The sequence below is a fragment of the Pempheris klunzingeri genome, chromosome 16 (genome assembly GCF_042242105.1).
Source record: "Pempheris klunzingeri isolate RE-2024b chromosome 16, fPemKlu1.hap1, whole genome shotgun sequence".
Taxonomy (NCBI): Eukaryota; Metazoa; Chordata; class Actinopteri; order Acropomatiformes; family Pempheridae; genus Pempheris; species Pempheris klunzingeri.
The window spans coordinates 2,226,183-2,251,972 of NC_092027.1; the positions used below are offsets into that span (position 1 = coordinate 2,226,183).

Consider the following 25,790-nt stretch of genomic DNA (forward strand, 5'->3'; position numbering starts at 1 on the left):
AGTGACACAACATGACATTAATGGCTGCAAAGAAATGAATAAAAATTGAGCATTATGCTGGAGCTTGTGTTATTTTTGTTGACAACCATAAAAGGCTGTGCTATCCTCTCTTTCATGCCAAGTCTTTTGGTCGAACTGATCACATATTACTATGTTTGAAATCTCAAATTAAAAATGTGTCATATCACTCTAAGCCGATGATACCCTGCGCTTTATTTCTAATCCTGAAACTCCTTCAGATCTTCAGAATAAATCCTATGTACAATTTAACAACACATAAACAGAACTTTATGCATTAGTCATAAAAAAGAGCTCTGTGATGTGCCATTGAAATGGTCTTATCATGTGTATTACCCATGTTAATTAATATTGACATATATTAATAGACATTTCCATATCACTTTTCATGATAAAATCGTTCTTGTTGTTCTGAACACATGGGAGAGGATGTTAATATTGAAACATGTCAAGAGAGAAGGATCACAACCAGAGAGATGTTTGGGTTAGTGATCGATTGATCCATTGATAAACAGCATCATCAGAGTAATCCATGTCCCTGTTGGGGTCAGTGGGAGCATTTCCATAGAGAGCCACTTTGCATCAGCAGCACCATGCTCCACTGCTCTGGGAGAGTTTATAGTCCTGAGAGTTGAACACCGGATGACTGACAGCCGTCCTTCACAACAACAGAAGCCACAGAAATCCTCCTCATCACAAACATGACTCTGACCTCCGTCCTCATCTGGACTCTCCTCTGCTGCTGCTTCACAGGTAAAGTCCAGAGCATCAGACTCCTCTCCTCTATCAACATCCGTCCCTCTGAAATGAAGCCGACTAAACCGTGACGCTGCTTTATGTTTCTGTCTCTGTGCCCTCAGAGTCCAGAGGTCAGTACACAGTGACTCAGCCTGGAGCAGTGAGCTCTGCTGTGGGAGGCTCCGTCACCATCAGCTGTAAGACCAGTCAGGATGTTTATAATTCTGACTCTGTGGAATGGTACCAATGGAAACAGGGACAAAGCCCTAACCTGCTCATTTACTGGTCAAACCGCCAAGCATCAGGAACTCCAGATCGTTTTACAGGCAGTGGATCAAACACTGACTTCACTCTGACCATCAGTAGAGTCCAGACTGAAGATGCAGCAGTTTACTACTGTACGGGACGGCACTCTGTCAACAGTCACTATGTGTTCACACAGTAAAAAAGCGTCGTACAAAAACCTCCCTCAGTCAGACAGAACAAAAACTGAACTGACTGCTGCAGCTGGCTCTGGGGCTGCAGCTCCCCTTGCTGGCCAAAGTGAAATACAGTGAAAATTAAATTTTACCATTTAAAATGATCTCTGATAAGCATAATTTTAGCTGTTTCTGTTCAAGTACTTGTGTGTACATTATGCTGGTGTGGTTCAAGTATGGATTACACGGTACATTTGAATGATAAACATGCACTACATGTGGTTTTCTACTTGGCACTGGTTATAATTTAACATAGCATACCTCTTCCCTTTAAATACTCCAAGGTGAAAACAGAGACACACTGACTAGTTGTGAGAGTTATCTGCACATCCACAGACACATTTATGCAGAATTTACAGTTTATTTTCTTCAAATGAAATCAGTTTCCTCTTGTGCACACAAAACGCAGATACTAGCTCACCACTGAGTTGTGGAAGTAAGGAGATAAAAACAAAAGCTACTGACAGATGCTGATTGTGAGGACAGACAGGAAGGACATCTACGGTGTCTGTAACATGATGCATTACACATAGTATGTTGAATAATACACCGCAAAGTGAGTGGTAGGCAGCCCATGCACTTTAAGCTTGAATGCTTGAGAATTTCTTTCTCTTTTCAGTTTTGCAGTTCTGGTAGTAAGAAGAAAACAGACAAAACTCACACATCTCAAAATGAAAAGCCCCACGCGTGTCTAGAAGCATCTAGCCACAAAAGTTCAGCGGTACACAACGACGTCCTGGGAGGCCACGACAAGAACAAGAGTCTAGCAATAGTTTGGCATTAAAAAAAGCTTTTGCATTTTTGTCTAAATTTTCAACAAAGGTAGAAGCTAATGATACAAAGGGAGCTCATATTTGAGTAAGATAAGGAGGCCAAAACCCTGAAAACTTGAATAACGAGATGTCCAACTTTATACTGTTTCTAAACTTCGTTGTAAATTGAGTATCGTTGGGTTTTGGACAAATGAAGATGTCACCTTGGGCTCTTGTGATGGCATGTTTGAATACAATTTCATTGCTTTATTATAGTTACCAATTTGCTGTTACCAAACTGATCACATATTACTATGTTTGAAATCTCAAATTAGAAATGTGTCATATCACTTTAAGCCGATGATACCCTGCGTTTTATTTCTAATCCTGAAACTCCTTCAGATCTTCAGAATAAATCGTACGTACAATTTAACAACACATGAACACAATATTATACATTAGTCATAAAAGAGAGCTCTGTGATGTGCCATTGAAATTGTCTTATTATCATGTGTATTTCCCATGTTAATTAATAGAAACATATATTAATAGACATTTCAATATCACTTTTCATGATAAAATCGTTCTTGTTATGAAATGCTGAAAACATCAATACATGGGAGAACATGTTAATATTGAAACATGCCAAGAGAGAAGGATCACAACCAGAGAGAAGTTTGGGTTAGTGATTGATTAATCCATTGATGAACAGCATCATCAGAGTAATACATGTCCCTGTTGGGGTCAGTGGGAGCATTTCCATAGAGAGCCACTTTGCATCAGCAGCACCATGCTCCACTGCTCTGGGAGAGTTTATAGTCTTGAGAGTTGAACACTGGATGACTGACAGCCGTCCTTCACAACAACAGAAGCCACAGAAATCCTCCTCATCACAAACATGACTCTGACCTCCGTCCTCATCTGGACTCTCCTCTGCTGCTGCTTCACAGGTAAAGTCCAGAGCATCAGACTCCTCTCCTCCATCAACATCCGTCCTTCTGAAATGAAGCCGACTAAACCGTGACGCTGCTTTATGTTTCTGTCTCTGTGCCCTCAGAGTCCAGAGGTCAGTACACAGTGACTCAGCCTGGAGCAGTGAGCTCTGCTGTGGGAGGCTCCGTCACCATCAGCTGTAGGATCAGTCAGACTGTTTATAAATCTGACTCTGTGGAATGGTACCAATGGAAACAGGGACAAAGCCCTAACCTGCTCATTTACTGGTCAAACCGCCAAGCATCAGGAACTCCAGATCGTTTTACAGGCAGTGGATCAAACACTGACTTCACTCTGACCATCAGTAGAGTCCAGACTGAAGATGCAGCAGTTTACTACTGTACGGGACGGCACTCTGTCAACAGTCACTATGTGTTCACACAGTAAAAAAGCGTCGTACAAAAACCTCCCTCAGTCAGACAGAACAGAAACTGAACTGACTGCTGCAGCTGGCTCTGGGGCTGCAGCTCCCCTTGCTGGCCAAAGTGAAATACAGTGAAAATTAAATTTTACCATTTAAAATGATCTCTGATAAGCATAATTTTAGCTGTTTCTGTTCAAGTACTTGTGTGTACATTATGCTGGTGTGGTTCAAGTATGGATTACACGGTACATTTGAATGATAAACATGCACTACATGTGGTTTTCTACTTGGCACTGGTTATAATTTAACATAGCATACCTCTTCCCTTTAAATACGCCAAGGTGAAAACAGAGACACACTGACTAGTTGTGAGAGTTATCTGCACATCCACAGACACATTTATGCAGAATTTACAGTTTATTTTCTTCAAATGAAATCAGTTTCCTCTTGTGCACACAAAACGCAGATACTAGCTCACCACTGAGTTGTGGAAGTAAGGAGATAAAAACAAAAGCTACTGACAGATGCTGATTGTGAGGACAGACAGGAAGGACATCTACGGTGTCTGTAACATGATGCATTACACATAGTATGTTGAATAATACACCGCAAAGTGAGTGGTAGGCAGCCCATGCACTTTAAGCTTGAATGCTTGAGAATTTCTTTCTCATTTCAGTTTTGCAGTTCTGGTAGTAAGAAGAAAACAGACAAAACTCACACATCTCAAAATGAAAAGCCCCACGCGTGTCTAGAAGCATCTAGCCACAAAAGTTCAGCGGTACACAACGACGTCCTGGGAGGCCACGACAAGAACAAGAGTCTAGCAATAGTTTGGCATTAAAAAAAGCTTTTGCATTTTTGTCTAAATTTTCAACAAAGGTCGAAGCTAATGATACAAAGGGAGCTCATATTTGAGTAAGATAAGGAGGCCAAAACCCTGAAAACTTGAATAACGAGATGTCCAACTTTATACTGTTTCTAAACTTCGTTGTAAATTGAGTATCGTTGGGTTTTGGACAAATGAAGATGTCACCTTGGGCTCTTGTGATGGCATGTTTGAATACAATTTCATTGCTTTATTATAGTTACCAATTTGCTGTTACCAAACTGATCACATATTACTATGTTTGAAATCTCAAATTAGAAATGTGTCATATCACTTTAAGCCGATGATACCCTGCGTTTTATTTCTAATCCTGAAACTCCTTCAGATCTTCAGAATAAATCGTACGTACAATTTAACAACACATGAACACAATATTATACATTAGTCATAAAAGAGAGCTCTGTGATGTGCCATTGAAATTGTCTTATTATCATGTGTATTTCCCATGTTAATTAATAGAAACATATATTAATAGACATTTCAATATCACTTTTCATGATAAAATCGTTCTTGTTATGAAATGCTGAAAACATCAATACATGGGAGAACATGTTAATATTGAAACATGCCAAGAGAGAAGGATCACAACCAGAGAGAAGTTTGGGTTAGTGATTGATTAATCCATTGATGAACAGCATCATCAGAGTAATACATGTCCCTGTTGGGGTCAGTGGGAGCATTTCCATAGAGAGCCACTTTGCATCAGCAGCACCATGCTCCACTGCTCTGGGAGAGTTTATAGTCCTGAGAGTTGAACACTGGATGACTGACAGCCGTCCTTCACAACAACAGAAGCCACAGAAATCCTCCTCATCACAAACATGACTCTGACCTCCGTCCTCATCTGGACTCTCCTCTGCTGCTGCTTCACAGGTAAAGTCCAGAGCATCAGACTCCTCTCCTCCATCAACATCCGTCCTTCTGAAATGAAGCCGACTAAACCGTGACGCTGCTTTATGTTTCTGTCTCTGTGCCCTCAGAGTCCAGAGGTCAGGTCACAGTGACTCAGCCTGGAGCAGTGAGCTCTGCTGTGGGAGGCTCCGTCACCATCAGCTGTAAGACCAGTCAGGATGTTTATAGTGGGAACCATTTAGCCTGGTACCAACAGAGAGATGGAGAAACTCCTACACCGCTCATTTATGCTGCTAGCACTCGAGAATCAGGAACTCCAGATCGTTTTACAGGCAGTGGATCAAACTCTGACTTCACTCTGACCATCAGTGGAGTCCAGACTGAAGATGCAGCAGTTTACTACTGTCAGAGTTTTCATGTTATCAACAGTCAGTATGTGTTCACACAGTGAAAAAGCGTTGTACAAAAACCTCCCTCAGTCAGACAGAACAGAAACTGAATTGACTGTTGCAGCTGGAAGCTGCTGCAGAGACTGATACACTTCACTGAGTCAGTCACACACACACACACACACACACACAAATGTATAAATCAATCTACTTTTAGGAACAAAGGTTTATTACGTATAGTAAGTGTTCAAACTACTCATTGCAATATTTATTGAACACCTTGCTGCTTTCATTAGCATCTCAGGTGTTCATTGTTGTGATATTATCATCTTGTTTGCAGATGACATTCAATTCTATATCACACAACCTTCCTCTTTCAAATGTTCAATTCTTCTACCAATAATCGAACCATTTATTAAAGCACGTTGTCTCTCTTTCCTCATTCCCCTCTTATATGTACAGAAAGGTATATTTCAGCATGTGGATTCCAAATACCACCAAAATAATCCTCTATTCGAAATACAGTCACTCAACCTTAGGTATCCTTCACGTCCTACAAAGAATATCTTCAGTGTTTGGTATGAAAATTGTCACTCCACCCATCATGATCAACAAATCAAAAGAAGAAAAAGGTTTCTGTGGCTGTCACAGGCCTGTAATAAGCCCGGTCTACCTACACAGCTCTCTGCCTTTGAACTCATTGCGTATGAAGTCATTCTTCCACAAGGCTCAGCAGAGCCTACCAAAAGGTGGTCGGACAAGAATGGAATGAAAATCTGAGCCAAAGAAAGAGAGACACAGTTCTAAAATGTGCGTACCAAATAAACGGATAAACAGACACACCAAAAAATGTTAAAAGTTATGTTCTTTGTCTTTCATTCACTAATTAAGCTTTCTTCTGTGATCGTTTGTAATAACAGTGCAAAGAATGAACAAAGGAGGACAAATATCAACCCCATTCAGGCCAAGGAGGTTCAGCAACAAACAAAGTAACAAGGGAAGACTGCAAAAAAGAGTTTTTTAAAATCTGTCCTCTTCTTTCATCTTTATCTTCCATTGATCTTTTATTCATACTGCACATCAGCTTCTCCAATGACTTTACTGAGCTAACCAGTCAGCACAAAGCACTCTGAACCAAATGAGCAGAACCTCAGAGCTAAAGCTAACGTCATGCTAACATTGGCTATTTTGCTTTCTTCAGTGTTACAGACTCTGCCCTTAAAGGTAAACAGCAACTTGTATTTCCAAAAGCAGTGCTCCCTTTGTGCAGGAGAATCCACAGAACTCACTGCTTACAGTTTCAATTAGAACTTATTTACTACCAGAAAAGTAGTCCCTCTATTCAGGCCGCATATGATGGCTTAATACACCGAAATTATTTGAATTTGACATTTGACCCAATGAATGGAAGCAAACAATGTCAGAGCCAAAAAATAAAAACATTATTACTATTATTATTGTTTCTTTTTTAAATTTTATCTTGCTTCAAATTGGCATGACATCTAGATTACCTCTGAGGGAGTTTTAATAATACTGTAAATCTGATGAACAAAATGAGGTTTGCAACCTACCAGGCTTTGTTAGAAGAGTTGGGTACAGATGGAGGTGGAAGACCTGAAAAAGTGGTATCTTAATCTTCAGACTTTAGTTACAGTAACACTGTTGCTTGTGGTTGGTGGCTGGAGTTTCAAAGTTGAATAAATAATTTAATGGTGACATCTTCTGGTCCAAAAGTGACACTGCACTCATGGAAACAGCAGCAGAACAGCAGAAAAATGGGGAAATTTATATGTGACTTTATATTCTTGTTCTACTATGTCTAGTATTTCTATTTCTAGTTCTACCAGCTTTTTTTTATTTATATGCTTTAGGTTTGACTTCATTTGTATCAGTTTAGCTCAGATTTTAGTTCCTATTGAGAAAATCTCAGTTGTAGCTTCAACCTTGGTTCTGTTTTACTTATGCATGGACTTCCATCTCCCACACTGTGGCCTGTTAATATCAATATTCAGCATCAATAATTCTGTATGAGATAAATAATAATGATAAATGGACTTTTCAATATAAAAGTGAAATAAACGACTAAACGGATAAACAGACACCAAAAAATTTTAAATATTATGTTCTTTGTCCTGCAATTTACTATTTAAGCTTTCTTCTGTGATCGTTTGTGATTGACTGAATGAATGAGGAGATCAATAGGGAAAATGATTCAGCTTCTTTCAGCATCTATGGTTTGGTAAAATACTTTTTCAGTGTAGTCCAATGCAACTTCAAATCCAAGGGGATCACAACACAAATGAAGTCTCACCTCTAAAGCAGCGGTGCCACTGATCCCGGAGAATTTGAAGAATGAGCTCTTGGCAGTTCTGCTGAACTGTCAGACACCTGACCTCTGACCTCTGACCTCTGACTTCTGAGGGTCATTTGAATGGAGAAGTGGCTCTGAATGATTCAAAGCACAGCACTGACATTGCCGGGGTTAGTCGCTCTACTCCGACATATATAGTCTGTTTGGCCAGATAAGAACGGACACTATCAAGCTCTTTCTTTAAAAGGCAAGACAAGGCAAATGTATTTATATAACACCTTTCAGACACCAGGCAACTCAAAGTGCTTTGCAGGGACATAAAACACAATAAAGACGAGACACAGAAACAGTAAACTGCATGTAAAAGATGACAAAAGCACAAGAAAATAAATCTGAGCTCTTACATTTTCTGCTACTTAACTTTGCTTCTCATGCTTTGTTTATTTTTGTCCCTTTACAATGACGACCAGAGCAACGCTGCAGCGAATGAAGCCTAAACTAAACTTTTTCTTCCATCTGCAATCATTTATTCATCCCATCTATTTTGTTCTTTTTCCCATCCCAGCCCCAATCCTCTGTTTATTGAGATGGTTGAGTTGATCCATGCAGGGGGCCCTGTGAGCCTGACAGAGACAGAAACACAACATGCACAAATACTGGAAACTGTTACACATGTTCCCATAAGTCCCCCCAAAAGGCTGAGAGACACCACAGGTCTGAGGGCCTTACCGTAAACATGTGGCACCATAAACGTCAGACAGCTGCGTTGAGCACATCGCCACAAAACCGGAAAAACAAGTGAGTGTGCCTTCAAAATAATAGCCTTAAATAGAATACTTTGCTATTTGTTAATTCACACTTGGACAATGGATGGTTTTAAAAGAATCTTTCGTGCAGTTGTACCTGAAAAGTCTGTTTTCTTCATGGAAATCAGTATATTTTGAATGTGTGTGGCCTACTTCTCTAGGACATAAGAAAAAACTGTTGTATTGTCATATATATTATATATTGTTTCAAATTAAACTGCCCTAAATTAATTTCAACTCTTTCCTTAGAGATAATTTAAAAACTGATGATGTGAAAAATAGTGTATTGGGTCTAGCTGAGCATTATTTCTACGCTCACTATCTTAAAATGAGCTATGTTGTGAAAATAAAGGGTTTGTTATGTCAAGTCCGCAGCAGGTAATAATTTACACACTTAAATACACATTTCATTCACTCCTGTGTTACTTGTGCATTTCCACGTTATGCTACTTTTTACTTTTCCGTATTAGCAACGTATGCAATACTGTTTTACTGATATATCTCCCCCACAGCATGTGAAATAGTTGAACAGTTGATAACAGTCCAGCAATCTAATTATCAAATACTGTACAGGCTAATTATATTACACTGACTGGTTTTGTTGCTACTGCTTCTGTTTAGTTTTTACATTTTGAATTTACTTTTTTAAAAAAGGGCTCTAATGTGTGCTCTAACTTGCAGCGCCTGCGCATGTTTGGTGCTTTTATTTTGAAATGCCCAGCCGGATCCCACCTTGCTCACCTGTATGGAACTTGACGCCCGTGAGGACTTTCGGGACGCCCCGATCCAGAGCCGCCCCCAGGCTTTGTTGCTCTCTTGCAGTCTCCTCTGAAACTTTCTAAACTGTGACTTTCAGTCGTCTCTTTCTTCCTCCGCGGATGAAATGTCGACCACCGGCGGCTCCTCGGCCTGTGAGGGGATGTACTCCAAACTGATTGATGACGAGGGCGCGTATGACGACTTCAACCGCAGGCCAGATGTTGGACACAGCTGTAAGAGCTCGAAGCCTGTAATATAGATGTATATATATATATATATTTATTTATTTATTATTATAACTAATGGCCTTATTATGATAATGACCATTCAGCCTGCCTGGGTTTGTTTGTTCTTATTATGAATTAATCTGAAGCTTTTTTTTTTTTTTTTCTAGTACTTGATTCATTGTTTGGTTTATCAAATGTCACAATATAGAGAAAAATTACCTAAAGTTTCCAAACCCATAGATGTTCACTTGGCAAAGATACGCATCAAATCCCTGCAACTGAGAGGCTGGAATTAGTGTGTTTGGCATTTTTGCTTGAAAAATGACTGATTGATGAATTTATTGTCAACTATCAATCAACAGACTAATTGTTTCAGGTCTAAAACCTCATTTACAGAACAAAACAAACAACCACAACAAAGTAGGCTACAAAAACAGCAAATGGAAACGCTGATTTTCCATTTGTTCTCCTTTTACAGTGGCTTATTTTCAAGACACATTAGTCAGCTGTGGGGGGACGGATATATCAGCCGCTCCACCGTTTTAGTCCAGGTTAAAATATCTCAACAACTGCTGGATAGACTGCCAGGATTTTCATTCATGGTCCCCTGAAGATGAATCCTTTGAAGTTGCATCATGCATATTAAACATCAGCTGCATTGTGGGACTGACACGACTGTTTTCGTCCCATTGTAATATTTTAAGGCGCCGCACAAATGCACACAATCAGAAATGAGTCACTCAAATTAAATGGTTGGGGGTTAATAAAGGGCGCTGTGTGGTAGAGAGGAAGTGATTTCAGAGGAAGACACAGATTTCACAGTGTCAAATATAGCTGACGATGGTCACACAGCACGTGTCAGCAGACACAGCAATGACAACTTAAACACATGAGTGAGTAACAATGAGCATTAAAGGAGCCTTGGACATCATTGCTCAGTGTTATCTGGCAGATAAGGCCTCCAGTACATGACATCCAAGTCTGGGGATAAAGCTGGATAAAATAAAACCTTTACATTGTGGGTGAAAGGGGTCAAAAGGTTGAGGCCAGTGTGAAAATCTTCACGTTGATTTAATGTCTGTTGTCTCTTCAACACTTTTTCTTCCACAGTTGTTTTGATGCAGCGTAAATTCTCCTAAATTGGGGGTTTGGAATCAGTCCTTTAATTTCTGCTTCACTCTAATGACTAATGACAGGAATTCAAAAACATTTATTACAAACAAAATCCCTCCCTGACAGACTCACAACAACATTAGCGATGAGCGATTAGCAATGATAATGATAAAGCCGTGAATCTGTGTGGGAAGCATCTTCCCACCTCACATCCAAACAGATCATTTCCTCTGCTTCGTTTGATAATTGCAGTGCCGTCAGGTTTCCCATGTCCCAGAAACTTGCCTGACATGTTTGATTAACACAAGTCAGAACAAAACAGAGGAGATTGATCTGTGAATAAAAGGCTCTCTTGCACTCTAGCTGATTTCAGTTGAGTAAACTGGTTTTTCAGCCTGTCAGCAGTGAAGGGTTGAAGGATTCCTGTAGGGCGTTTGTGGTTATATCACTTAAGCATTCACGACAGAAGTGAGAAAATGAGTTACAGCAGTGTATTACTGTCACCATGACCAAAAAAAATAAAAAACGTGCTCAGTTTCTCATTGAAATGAGAAACTTTTCTCATTTATCTACAACAACGTCTCACTTAATTTGTATCTAAACGTTCTTGTTGTTTCTAATAACCAATGTGCCAAACTATTCACATTATAAGAGGATGGAGAAACTGTAGCTTACACATGCATTAAAAAATAGCAATGACTGGTTTAAATATGGTTCAAGTTTTATTTGACGTGAGGTAATTTGGCAGCTTAAACAATAGAGCAGTATAGATAAATATCATGAGATGGTTATTACCTCTTTTCAGTCAGGAAGTCCATCCAATTTTATCAAGAACGATGATGAGTACAAATTTGGATGTTAGTGATAAAGAGCAATGCACTTTGATAAACAGGATTTCGCTGCTGAAGTAATGATGAGACAGAACAATATATTCTATGGTAATAAAAAAGACAGACACCCTTTAATTAAATCCAGAAAGGTTTGATTTTTTGTGTCAAATGTTGAAAATGAATCTTCAATCAGTCAGTTGGGGAGAAGTCAGATATATAATTGTGTCGTCTGCATAAAAATGTATATTAAAGTACTGATAAGGAGGTCTGATTTGAGCAACTGGATGTTTTCTTACTTTAACAATTACTTTTAAAGGGTTCAGTATTGTGGTTATTTAGCTTTGAGTATATCAGTTTGTAGTATATAGTGAGCAGTCTTTCCTCCTCGCCACCTCCAGCTCATCCAGTCTCCCCAGTCAGACTGACCCCCCAGTCAAGCAGCCCCAGGCCCTACCGCCTCGCCACCATCTTCCTGGCCACGCTGTGTGCCGTCCTGCTGATATCCATCATAGCCGTCACTGCACACTGTGAGTACACAGACTGTCAGATATTCATTTCTTTCATCTCATTTTTAGTTAAAAAGTAAAAGTACATAATAGCAACATTGTGCAGCAATTTTTACCTTAAAACAAATCATTTTGATGGGACACTGACTTACTACGTCGCACACCACTACCTGTGGATCTGTGGGTGTAACTGCAGGGAGCGCAGATGTTTTTGGTTTGTTTTCTCTCTCCATTGTGTCAAAGCCTGTTCCCCTTCCAGTGCTGTTGCTCTCGTCAGAATGGTGCATTCACCCTTTCGTGGCTCAGATATCAACAGAATTGAATGTGCAGGTGCCGCAGAGGCCACAAGTGGTAAAAAAAAAAAAAAAATCACACAGTCTTGCTTTTAAGGAACTCTGTGGAGTTTTTTTTCAGACCGCTTGTGGAGCTGTTGACTGATGTTCACTTTTCAAATAGCATATCCATAGTTTTGAGAGCCTTTTTTTGATTTAATTTCAAAATTAAAGATAGAGATTAGATTATGCTAATGTAAAATTGTGTTTCTCTTTTTTGATTTCTTGGTTTCTTGACCGTCTGTGGCAATTTTTACCGAGGAAACTGTGTGTGACTGAACCAAAAATATTCTTAGTAGTCATTAAATTGTGAAATTAATGATGTAGATAACCTGTATTCTGCTCTTCTGCTCATTCTCAGTGTGCGCTGTGAAAACAGTGAATTCAGAATTGCAGAATGAGCAGTTTCACATGAGAAAAAAAAGAGGATACAGTGGTTTGCACTTTGCAACACTGACATTTCAAGTACATTTGCCAATAGTACGTCTGTGTTTTTACACACATCAGCATGTGAGTGTGTGTGTGTGTGAGTGTGTGTGTGTGTGTGTGTGTGTGTGTGTGTGTGTGTGTGTGTGTGTGTGTGTGTGTGTGTGTGTGTGTGTGTGTGTGTGCCAGGAGGCTGAAAAACTGCTTTGGCTTTTAATGAGCTCGTTAGCTAAACTGCTGCCAGTGAGCCTGAGAGTTGAAGTGCTAAACGTCTAAAGAGAAGATTTCCAAGGTTTTAAAAGGTGATAATTGGACTGTAGATGAAAATACTTTTGTTCATTTACATAATTATCACTATTTGAGAGTACAGGTTCTAATGCACAACGGAAATGCTTTTCAGGGAAAAGTATAATGAGACCATACAGTATGTGTAGTAGTCATGAGAATAATGTTCATTATTATAGATACTATCACATATAACACTACAATTTTTATTCTTATTCTAATCTTTATTCTTCTTCTGTCTATATCTGCCTGTTTGATTTCGTCAGTATATCTCAGGACTCTGTCTCTTGGAACTCACTGGCTATTGTCTATTATCTGATGACAATTTTGCCTCTTTACTCCAGTTTAGCCTGTGGATGTCAGCCAGCTGATGTTCGGGCCAAGATTTCCTCTTCCTCTTTCCCTCTTTCCTCTCTTTTTTCAGGTAATCTCTATAAATGGGTATCTGCATGTGACTGCAGAACCTACTTCAGTGTTTCTGTTCAGTAACTGGAGCTAAGCGATGCTGTGATGTTGATGTTAGCGTAAAGCACCAAATGACGAAGACATACCAGCACCATTGAGTGTGTTGTTTGAGAGTGTGCTTTTCTACTTCCATAATCTTTTTTTAAGTTAATTAACAAAGCGCACTGAATCTATTAACTTAATAGTACATCATTCCATATTGTTCCACAGATAAGAACAAACCTCAGGGTGGTGATGGAGAGACCACAGAGATACAGAAGCAGAAGCAGGACGCAAATGTGTCGGCTATGGTCGCCTCTATCAGCAAACTGCAGCAAGAGAAAATACAGCTGCAGAAAGAGAAGGACGAGCTGGTGGCCAAACTGGCAGCCACTAAAGGTAGATGTAGAAGGTGTATATGGGCCTGTGAGTTTGGTCACAGACATATCAACTAGTAGCACTTAGAGTGGCGCTGCTGTAACTGTACGAGAGTAAAGTCTTCAAATGAGACATCAGATAGCTGTGAAATATATTCAGATCTATCTCTTTCCTCGTCATCAGCTCCAGAGGTGATCAAACCGACAACACAGGCGGCAGCAACCCAGATCGTCTGCCCTGTTGACTGGCAGCTCTTCAACAGCAGCTGTTACTTTATCTCCAGAACCACAAGAGACTGGCCAGAGAGCAAATCGTACTGCGAGAGCCAAGGAGCTCACCTGGCCATCATCCACACGGCCGAGGAGCAGGTACAGTGCGACGAGCCGCGTGGTCGCAACATGTCGATGACATTCCTCGCACAGAGGAGTACGATATAGGAGGCTTTGGATGCACACACATTACTTGTTGGTAGGATGAGTTCATTGGTGGTTTTTGGGAAGTATAAGAAAAACTTATAGGACCAAAATACTGGAATATTACCAGCCTTATTCAGTAGTTATGGAATTGTCCAATATCAATATCTTGTCTGGTGATAGGGTTTGGATATCATTCTGTCTCTGCAGCCACACTCAGGCACCCTACTGCTCAGAAACAACCAGTGATGAATGTTTTCCTTTAATTTACTGTGCATCTCTTCTGTGTGTGTTTCCTGTCAGACGTTTCTGTGGGATCTTCTTCCCAGACGCCACTGGAACGCCTACTGGTTTGGCATCACGGACGGGATCACAGAGGATCAGTGGAAATGGGTGGATGGCACCCCGCTGGTCGGAGGGTAGGTTCACTGCTGTCATGGCGTCACGTCCAGGCTGGCCCCCCCACTGCACTAGCATCTGGGATTAGAAGTGATGCTGAAAAACAAAAATACTATATGACCAATGGTATTTGATTGTTTTTCAAAAGAGCACCGTCCTTATTTCAATATATGAAGCAAGCCACATGACATGCTGTTGAGAAAGTCTCCGGTTCATGGCTGGATTATGAGTTATTAGTGCTGTTACAAATGTCAGTGAGAACTTCTGGAACAAAACTATGAGTTGTGGTTTCACTTCTTAGTCACAATTTGCTGTGCCGGTCTGCTGCTGCTGGTAATTTTCCACTCTCTGGCCTACTTACCTGGCCACGCCTTCCAATCAGTGGCAATCACCCTCACCTGGTTCCTCAGCTGCACTCACTTGCAATCACCTGCCTATTTAAGGTTCAGCAGTAAACTCCCTCCTTGGCAGATTGTCTTAGCGTCATGCTTGACCTTCCAGCACTCCTGTTTACTACCTCAGCCTTCTGTTCCTGACCACGAGCTTCGCCTGTGTCCTTCCTGGCTTCGCTGCCTGCCTGCCTGCCTGTTGCCGACCCCGGTTCTGAATTTGACTACGAGACTAGCCTGTCCCTCTCTGGTTGTGTTGCCTACCATCTACCCAGCCAGCAGATAGTCCTCTGCTCTTTCATCAACTGTGCTGCTTTTGGGTCCTGCGAACACCCCGTTACAGATTTAGAAAAAGACAAGTTATGCTCTTGTAGGTCACTTGTAAATAACAAAAGATTTTTATCTAAGAGATAAAACTTGATTCTAAAAGCCCTCCCAGGATTAAAAACACTTTTCAGGATTTGGATGCACTGAATGACAACAAAACCACATAACATTTTCTCTTTGGTTAGTCTCAAATTTCTTATCACATCAGACATCAGCAGCTTTACTCCATGGGATGTTAATTAAAGCCTCTAATGCACATATATTTAAAGCTGCACTAATCAATATTTCATATCAAAGAATAGGTGAAATGACTTTATTTAAAGTGAAAAGTGTTGCTCATAGTGGCAAATCAACAGAGAATGATTACACACCTCTGCAGCTCCTCTCAGTGTTTAGCGTCTTTCAGCTAATTGTTTTGGTTTTTTGCTCAGTCTCACTGCTGTTGTTAGTGTAGCCTCCAACAGCGGATACTGGACTTTCATTCATCGGCTCAGGCCAGAGACATTGATTGCAATGAATGTAATTGCAGCTTTGTGTCTGTTCGATGATTTAATAGAGCATTATCAGGTGATAAGTTGTCAGTGTGGTGTTTATCAACCAATTAGGTCTTAAAGATGTGGACAACTGTGCTTTTTGGGGACCAGTGATCTATATAAATATGAAAAAGGAGTTAAGTGTTTTATAGATATTACCAAAACTGTGTAGATATTAAAAACTAGATTAACTCTCATATTCACGACACCGAGGGGAAAATAAGGAAGATAAGCAAGCGATGAAAACTTACCCAAAGACCACTAAAGCCTGCAGACTGTGTAGGCTGCACCGACTGACAGGCCGTTGCACTTTAACCTCTGGTGGACATCGACCTCTCGCATACCTGCAGACTTTGGCACAGGTTTTGCTCTGCAAGCTGCACTGTTTGACTGGAGACCAAAAACAGAACTCTGGACTAGAAAAAAGGTTTTTGGACTTTGGATTTCTTTATAACTATTGTTGGTTTGAAACCAGCGTGATTCTAATTTTTAGCCACATTAGCAGCAACATTCACAACAGCCTTACACTGGACTCTTGGACAGTTTGTCTGACAAGAATTTAAAGGCATCACTTTATTGCAATTGCATTGTGTGTTTTTTTTTTTATATTACAATTTCATTAACAATAATTTTATAATAAGTGAAATTCAACACTTCATAGATTAATGAGTAATGAAAATAATCAGTAGCTCTTATTATTGACTTATTATTGACTGAAGCTGTGGTTTGTTCACCCCATTTAGTTAAAGTTAAAGGGTCTAGATGTTCCAGATGTGAGATAACAGCTGGAGGGAGGCCAGGATCATGTTTGCCTGCAAACAGCAGCCCTCAGCAGCGTTATGTAAGTGCTGTTAAACTGCACCGCAGGTGACTCCAAACTCTGATGAAAAACACATGCGTCACAGCCAAAGAGGGAACTGAGCAAAGATGCATTTTGTTTTACAATGCAAAGTCAGTCCAACCTGTTTGCCCCTTCTTTCACCAAAGTTTCTTTCCCGTTTTGTGCCAACTCATCAGATTTTCTTAAAATCACTTGACTTCTCTTCCTCAATTCAAGAATATCAGCTTATGACTAACCAGTTATCATCCTCTTTCCCCCCCCAGCATTCTTTCCCTTCCTCTTTTCCTGTTTTTCCTCATGTTGTTCGGTCTTGGCTCTGCTCAGCTGTTGCTGGGTGACATTCTTGGAGTATTTAACCTTTAACCACGTCTTATACTGTCGCGTTAGCACTGCCTGATTGAGTGAAGGTTTTCATTTGAAATCGTCCGTAGACTTCTCCACACTGAGAGTCGAGTATTGTAGATGAAAATTCAAAGTAGGAGACTTCTGTTTTAAATACTTTTCCATGAAAATAGAACATCAATAACTTAATACAGGGTGCTGTTTAGGTAATAGTCTGTCCAAGCGTTCGGCAAGCGTGAATTTTTAATATAAACATTTTGATCAGTGCAGCTAATGGAGAGCTAAGTGTTGTGGGATATACTGTATAAATGAATCAATCAGAATCATGATCAGAACACTATGACTGAAGAGTGTGAAAAGAGACTTTCACTAACTTCCCACGTTGCTGATAACAGGAAGATCAACTGGATGTAATGGATGAAAATTAACCAAACTTTACCACAAACATTTCCTAATGTAACATATCTAATCTTATCTTGCTTTTTCTCTACCACCTGTAGCTTTTGGGAGACTGGCGAGCCCAACAACCACATCAACGAGGACTGCGGCTACATCGTGAAAACGAACGTGTTGGAGCGAGTGGCGATTCGCAGCTGGTACGACGCCCCCTGCAGCATGTATTGGCCCTTCATCTGTGAGAAGGAGATGGGCCCTGGCGCGAGCACCGCCATACCGCACTGAGATGTCAGCGCCGCTCTGAGCGTCTGAGCAAAACAGGGGGAAAACATTTGGTTTTAACAACGGCTGTTTTTTTTTCTCCATTTTCCGGTAAACCCTGAATCTGAATACAAATATTTTATTTCAGAATTAAAAATCCACCGTATATTTCAATTGACATTTTATTTAGATGTAATTGAATATTCAGAACAGCATTTTGGGCCTTTCTCTGTCCTCATTTGTGACAAAAGCATGGATGCTCCGCTCCGTCCACAACACAAGCTTAGTTAACGGTGTTGTATTCTAATGGGTTTACAGACGTATAAACAAAATTAAAGGTAGCTGTACTCTGCAGCAGCTATCATACTGTTTGATTCTTATTTTATCATTCTGAGTTCAAACTTTGCCTGGTAATAAATAATAAATCAGGTTATTGTGCATTAATAACGCATCAGTTTACACTGAATTTTAAATATACTCCCATTATTGTGAAAAACATTCAATTTTGACACCAATGATTAATTTTATTGTTTAAATGTTGTACTGAAAATGACCTGTAAAGGATTGTATAACTTCATAGTAAGTACCTGTGATCAGTGGCTGTTAGTTATGGCAGGTTATTGTGACAGGAGGAGGATGTGGTGCTTTATGCTGCACACAGTGTTCCTGTGTCTTATACCACATAAAAAACATCATATTTACACACGATTCTGTGACCTGAAGATAACTGCTGATTTTTGTTTACATGAGATGTTTTTTTTAAAGCAATGAATCGTGTTTTTTTATCTGATTTAACCTGACTGTACATACCACACACATAAAATGATGTTTATTACGCATATACGCATTTTCTGATTTCACTTCAGTAAGAATAATCTTTTCTAGTTGCTCTGTTGATTGAGCAACATAAATCAAATATTATGTAGAAATGTTGTCCTGTGGATCTTGTAAATAAATAATAAGAGGTATTTGTTTTGTGTCACTCTTCTCTACGCCTCATGAAATACTTACTATAATAATAATAATAATAATAATACAATATACTTTACTGTTTTACTGTCTTAAATTCGTGCACATGAGTTTGTGCTGAGTTTCCAGGAGACTCTAACAACAGTAAAAAGGTCATAAGATGCAAATGTTGTCAAAGTGAAGATGTTTCTTGTGTTTTGTCTATTTGCATATATTCACAAGTTGCAGTACATTGAGGTTCCTCAGTCATTATAGTTTTATGATTACCAGTTATTGAGCTTCATACGAAACTCCAAAATGGCCAAATTTGAATAGAAAAACACTTGGAAATATCTAATCATACAATAAATACAGAAAAATATGAATCAACCTTATTTTATGATCCTCATCCTAATGAAATATGTCGTCTGTCTCGTCTCCTCCATGTTGTTGGTGGTGGTGTTGTCGCCCAGCGGGTGGCGCTAGTAACACAAGCAGTCTGCAGTCTTTAATCCTGCTGCATTTAGAGTTTGGGTCCATAAAGGTAAAGAAAAAAACCCTTTCCAATACAAAAAACAGCACTTTTACTGTACAAATTTATACAGTAACCAGAATTTATGACTTGACTGACTGAATAATTGTGTTTTGAAAAAAAAGATCAGCCATCACATGCAAAACTAAAACATGTGAATAAAAAACTTTTAATTTACTCTTTTCTATTTATTGCACAGGAAAAAACACATTTACGTGAGATTACAACTGGAGTTTCTCTAAGAAAAGCACTGATGAGAAAGGAATATCTAAATGCACTTTCATTTTGAGCTTTCCTGCCATAAAAAGCTAAATAGTTTAACTCTTTCATTTCAAAGGAAACTGGTGGGTTGAGGCGCAATGTAACACACAGAAGGTGTACAACAACACACAAAGATTATTTATAAGAGGAAACTTTTTACTTCTCACTGTGTTTCCTCTTTATTATTTAGACCAGCTGCATAAAGTTTTATTGCTTTAAGCATTAATGCATTCATATATACAAAACAAGTCTCAAATCCCCCTTGGAGGTTTCCTCTCTTCTTCTCTGGGCTAAAAGACGAGTATCCTGTCATCTGAATTTGAAGAGCGTCCCTGAATGAAGAAACCAAAGGTGGGTGGGTGGGTGGGTGCAGGGGGGGTTTTGCTGGGAGCACATTTGCAGTCCTGCTCCTCCTGAGCTCGTTACCACAGGGAGTTATCAGGAAGTCAGCTAGCCCTCTTCTGTCACAGCTCATTAGCCCGGATTACAGGGAGAGAGAGAGAGAGGAAGGAGGAGAACTCACAGGCTCTTTTCTAACACCATGTAATAATGTTTACCAAACCAGTAAGACATGAAGTCAGAGTTAAAGTTTGAGTCTCGACACTGCACAGAGGCAAGAAACATCTGTATAAGAGGCAGAAACACCACACCTGACACTGTGAGAGACACGCTGAGCTGAAAAAAAACTAAAGTAATCAATAATGCTGTCAAATGTCAAATTGGAAAAACTTTTCTTTTTTTATGAGCTGCATTCAAAAACAGTCTAGTAGATGCCAAATGCCTAATGTTTCAAAGAAAGTTTTCAGTGTTGTTATGACTGGACTGGTGACAGCATCCAGAATCATTTGGAGACATTAGAAAACCACCGTGTGTCCGAAATTGAAAGACTGGATCAACACAGCCTCTTATGAATCTATGCTCTACAAATTAAAAGCCACCACGGAGGACGAGGACACTAAATGTGTCATGTAAATGTTGTTTTTGTTCTTTGTTTTGTAAATTTTAGGAAAGTTTTTTGGTTTTTTTTTTGAAAAATCAATACAAAAACTTGAATACTAGTACAGTAATTTAATTTATGGGATAAATTACAACTGCTTAAAGGAAAGGTTCACAGTTTTTCAAGTCAGATGCTCACATGTGCACCCAAACAAGACGTGAAATCACTGCCTTCTGAAAATCCAGTGGTTGGTGATTAACACATCTGTGCAAATCTGTGTGTGTGTGTGGTTTGTTTAGTATTTGTAGGTTTCAGGTAGTTTGTCCCAAGATTAACTCAAGACTGCCAAAGCCTCATATTAACTTTTTTTGTCCCCCATCACTTACACTAAAAGCATCTCTTAATGGTCAACATGAACAGGAGGAACAACTACAGCAATGTGAACCTACTTGAACCTGTGTTTTGATATTAAGGCAGCTGTCTATGACTCTTTGGTGACGGGGAAGCAGAAGAGTAGAGTAGGAGACGTGTCGAGAGTGTTTTTGGATGCAGAAGTCAAAGTTGACGACTGACCGGATAAATGCGTTTTACAGCTTTCAGTAAAAAAACATAAACATAATACATAAGATAAACAGTTCAAGCACCTTTAAAGTTCACACTTCATAAAACAAAAACGCAAATCTGACACCTACAAAAACATTCCCTAAACTATATGGTTGCAATATGACACAACTTTAGGTACTAATTATGTAAATAAAGAGTTTATTCTACATATTTAATATATTTTACTCAAACTCAATCTGCAGCACCTGAAAGCTGAATACATGTGAGCTGTGTGTAGGACTTACTTGTCTTGCTTGAGGACAGTTATGATTTAAAATGGACCCTGTGGACATTAAACCTGTGTGTGTGTGTGTGTGTGTGTGTGTGTGTGTGTGACTTATGGATGAACCACAAATCCAACCAGGGCTGCGTAACACTGGTGTCGCCGTATGATGTCACAAGGCCGGCATCACTTACTAAATAAGGACACGGACGCGAGATGAAGCTTAATCTGAAGTCCCCGTTAGAGAATCATCAAGCATCTCTGATGATCTCAGCGAGTACCCATGATGCACGAGGACAAACGGTGGATTAGCAACAAATTGAACCAATAAGGACGAGGCTTGTGGCTTAGAGGCGCAGTGTAGTATCTAGGTGACATTACCTGAGCCTGAGCACAGAGGTTAACAGTTCCCAACAAGTGTTTTAGCGTCTTAAGCAGGCAAATGGCCAACGGGCACGCTGTCAGCATGACACAATTAAGCGTCTACTGTTTTCAGTTTTCCCTTTGAAAGCACTAATGTCAGCTGTAGACCATGATGGAGGTTTTGGTGTCCTGACGTGAACAAACACACAACTGCAGAAATCAGTCTTTGTGTCGCCTGACCTTGACATCAGTGTCATTGATTTGTTCAAGAATCGTCTTTTTCCCGGCTCAAAATTCAGTTGTATTATTAGAAAAGTACGTGAGTGTCTACGAAAAAGCATTAAATTTTACAGTTTGTTTGTACAAAAACACATTATTGCACCTTTACAACCACCAACAAGAACTTTGATGTTGAAATGTTCCCTTTAAATGAGTGAAATCACTTGATGATTTTGTAGTTTTTGGGTCGCCTCTGCTCCGCTGCACCGCTCTCAATGAAATGCTTACTGAGCATCTTTTGTAATCTTCTGCCAAACAACTGGAGCAGCAACTGTTATGTGAGCTCTTCGCCGCGCTGTGAGCCAAAGCTCTTTGACCGAACCTGAGCAGGAATCCACGTCCGCCTCTGGTTATGTTAGTGCCTCGTCCGTGCCATCATTTGGATTAAAACTCTGTGTGTAATGTGAAAGATCCCATGAGAAATTATCACCAGAATCTGCAGAGCATTTTAGCATCTTTCAGCTCATTGTTTCGGTTAACATTTGTGTTCATCAATGCTGTTTCCAGAAGCATCGAGCAGCAAAGAATCTCTGATAAACCACACTGATCTCAGTCTTCTCTGCACCAAACTACAGACAGACACAGCTGGAGACTAACTGGTGAGCAGAGAGTTGGTGGAGACCAAAAACAGAGCTAAAAGAGAGTGAATATTTGACTTTAATCAACTACAAATAGAGAGACGGTGACATGGTGATAATGATAATGTGATAACATGTCAGAGTTGTGTTTACAGCTTCTTCCACCACCCTCAAGTAGCCACATAAAAAAGTAGGAGTTCATCTTTTTTTTTTTTATCATGTGCGGAAACAACCATGACTCATCTCATCAACTATTTCCCATCATGCCAGCTCTCTTCAAACTCAAAAAACAGAGAGGTCCCTGCCGATCTCTCAGCGGTGCATCCATCAAACTCATCATTTCAAGACTTCGAGTGAGGTGAACTCTTCTTAACGGGTCGGAAAATAGAAATTAATGGCAAATGATTAGTTTATTCCACTAAATTCCTTTGTTAGCAGTAAAGTTTATAGTATCGGTAAACCTGTTGCCAGGCAGTTTCAGAGGAGAGTCTCATTAGCTTTAGACCCAGTGGGGAATAGTAACGTGCTACGTTTAATCCGTTACGTTTACTTGAGTCATTTACTTTTTACTCTTACTTGAATACATTTATGATAAAATATATGTACTTCCGCTCCATTACATTGGATTTTACACTTGGTGCTACTTTTACAGAGACATTTAAGGCGTGAGGTGTGAGTGGAGTACTTTTACTTCTACTTAAGTCACTATGATTATAAATGAACTCTCTCTGAGCACTCCACCCCAGGACCCAAACCATCATCTTTTACCCTCCTGTAGTGTCGTTGAGTAAGACTCTGGATGTCTACCAGCTCCAGGCTGCAGCTGTAGCTGACCCTGACCTCTGACCTCCCTCTGCAGTGGAGGTGTAATTAATATCACTTCCCAACCACACACCTTCCCTGGAAGTCTTTTCTCAAGCCACAAGTCAGATCGCAGGATGCCAAAGGGGGGGGGGGGGTGGACCGAACAGGATCAACTCTCATTGAAGACCTGCTCTCTTTCCTGTCACGACTCGACCCAAAACCTGTCTCACTGTCCTCCTGCCCCTCTGTGTTAGATTTGACCGTCCATATCACAAAGCCATCCTGGAGAAGAAATGAATCCAGCGTGCAGATGATTTGGTCTGTAAACATTTTCAGATGTGTTACCCTGTTCTTTAAAAGGCTCCGTTCTCCCTTCCTGTGTGGAGCAGCTGACAGTTCTTGTCTCATTTTGAGGCAAAACTCTGCGTTTGACTCTTGATCCACTTTTCGTCCCTGCCTTTGCTGTGTGTCAGGTGTGACGCACGTTTTGCCTGACCTGCTCTAATTCCCTAACGAGATCGGCCGTCCCCGGATATCCCATTAGACCCTGATTAACTGGGCTCAGCTCATTAGCTCTGACAAACCAATTCACCCCTGTCAACCTCCGCCCCAGACTGTCCATCCCTGCTCCAGCATCCTGTCAAGAATCAATGAGCACAATGTCAGCTCTCTGTCATCACCAAAATATCCTTAAAACCAAACCACCAATCAAAATGATGTCTCATTTCTGAATGAAAGGTTGCAGATGTTACTTAAAAGGATTAAAAGCTGTTAGAATGAGGTTTGGTGTTTATCATGTTCCTGTTTGCACCTGAAACTCATTTAATAGAATAAAACAACAGCATATTCTTTCATATCTGATTACGTGCATGGCTCCTTTTTTCAGTTTCTGCAACAGGTGTCATTTCTTGGGAAACATACACAATCTTTTTTTTTCCTGCTCTCTCATATTCTCACATTTCATCTCCACCTGTTCCCTTTCTCCTCCTGCCTTGTTCGTTCATTTCTTCACCTGCTCTTGTCTTTTGACCTCATAGCCTCATTTTCTCCCTCCAATCGGTTTACCTATCTCCTCTTGCCATGCTCCCTCTCACCGTCTCTCTCTCTCTCTCTCTCTCTCTCTTGCTCTCGCTCTCCTTCCCTATTTCCATCTTTGAGCTTTATCCCTTCATCCCTTATCTCCTTCATCCCCTCCAATCCTCATCTGTTCTTCACTGTGGAGGAAGGGAGAGAGAAAGAGAGAGTTTTTCACAAGTAAGCTCCCAGCAGTCTGCCGGGGGAGAGCGTCGGAGGAGCCAGTGAGCAGGTTGTGCACCCTGGGATTGTGGGATCTAAAAAAGCTCCAAGGGGAACAGAGAGTCGGAGGTGTCTGGGACCTGCAGCTGCACGGGAGGAGAAGGGACCACCTTGTGCGTGGAAAAGGTGAGTTTCTTCTTTTATGCATCTATAGTTGCATTCTCCTCAGGTGCTTCCTCTGCTGCTGGAAAACGCTTGGAGAGGCTGTGAAATGCTGTGAAGCTGCATCATCAAACCTTTTAAAGAGGTTTTAAAGAGAAAAAAAAAGTGGATTTCTGCTTTTTTGAGATTGGAAAAACAGGAAGTGGACTCTTGATTTGTGAGAAACTTGTACATTACTGAGGATTTTCTGCACATGGCTGCTTGCAAGCTGTGAAATATAGCTGCAGCTTGTGCATTTGCATTTGGAGAAGCCTGAGTTTTCATCCAGCATTCACCTCTAAGTTGGTTTATAAAATTCAGCCACCATTTTTCCCGCCAGAAGCCTACTCCACTCTACAGACTCTTTTAAATGCAAGTGCCAGAATAATTTATCAGTCCCTTAGAAGACTGCATCCACGGCAATGATTCCTTAAAGCTTTTGAAGGTGATCTTTGGATTGTAGGGAAGCTGCTAAAGAGGATTGGTGCCTCAGGTGCGGCAGCACTAAGCTGCAGTCTGATCTATCACACAAGGCCAAACCTCGTCCAGCTCACTTGGTCTGCAGTTACTGCTGCATGCTGGGTGTTCTCGAGCTGCTCTTGCAAGGTTTTGTCTTTTTCAGAGACAAATATTCTCCGTGGCTTCAGCTGGTCATTTTTAGCTCCGGTAAATGGTTCATCTTGAGAACAAACGCACATCTATATGTGGGAGCACAAACGCACCATCATTTCCATCAAATATAAGAACAGGGAAGTAGAGGAGGAGCTGCTGATGTTTGACTATACACACTAATCAAAAATGGTGACAGACCCTCCACATCTACCATCGTCCACACCGCCCTCCCTCCTTCCCTCTCTGATCCTGAGGTAAAGAGCAGTCAGTAATCGGATGACAGGAGATTTGACCAGGAAAGCTTCTCTTAAGATCTCCTGCCTGGGATTTAAAGCCCTGTAGCAACCCCCTCAGCACCACCACCACCACCACCACCACCACCACCACCGCCACTGCCCTCCCATACCCTCCACCCTCCATCCTG

General features: G+C 40.5%; 1 protein-coding gene across 1 annotated transcript; it reads left to right on the forward strand.

The window, feature by feature from the left end:
- Positions 1-9,471: 9,471 nt before the first annotated feature.
- Positions 9,472-18,748, forward strand: LOC139215694 (C-type lectin domain family 4 member E-like). The gene is made up of 6 exons (XM_070846730.1): positions 9,472-9,580; positions 11,916-12,044; positions 13,742-13,909; positions 14,072-14,256; positions 14,605-14,720; positions 17,633-18,748. Exons 1-6 carry the CDS (start codon positions 9,472-9,474, stop codon positions 17,811-17,813), a joined length of 888 nt encoding a protein of 295 aa, XP_070702831.1. The 3' UTR covers positions 17,814-18,748.
- Positions 18,749-25,790: the final 7,042 nt, after the last annotated feature.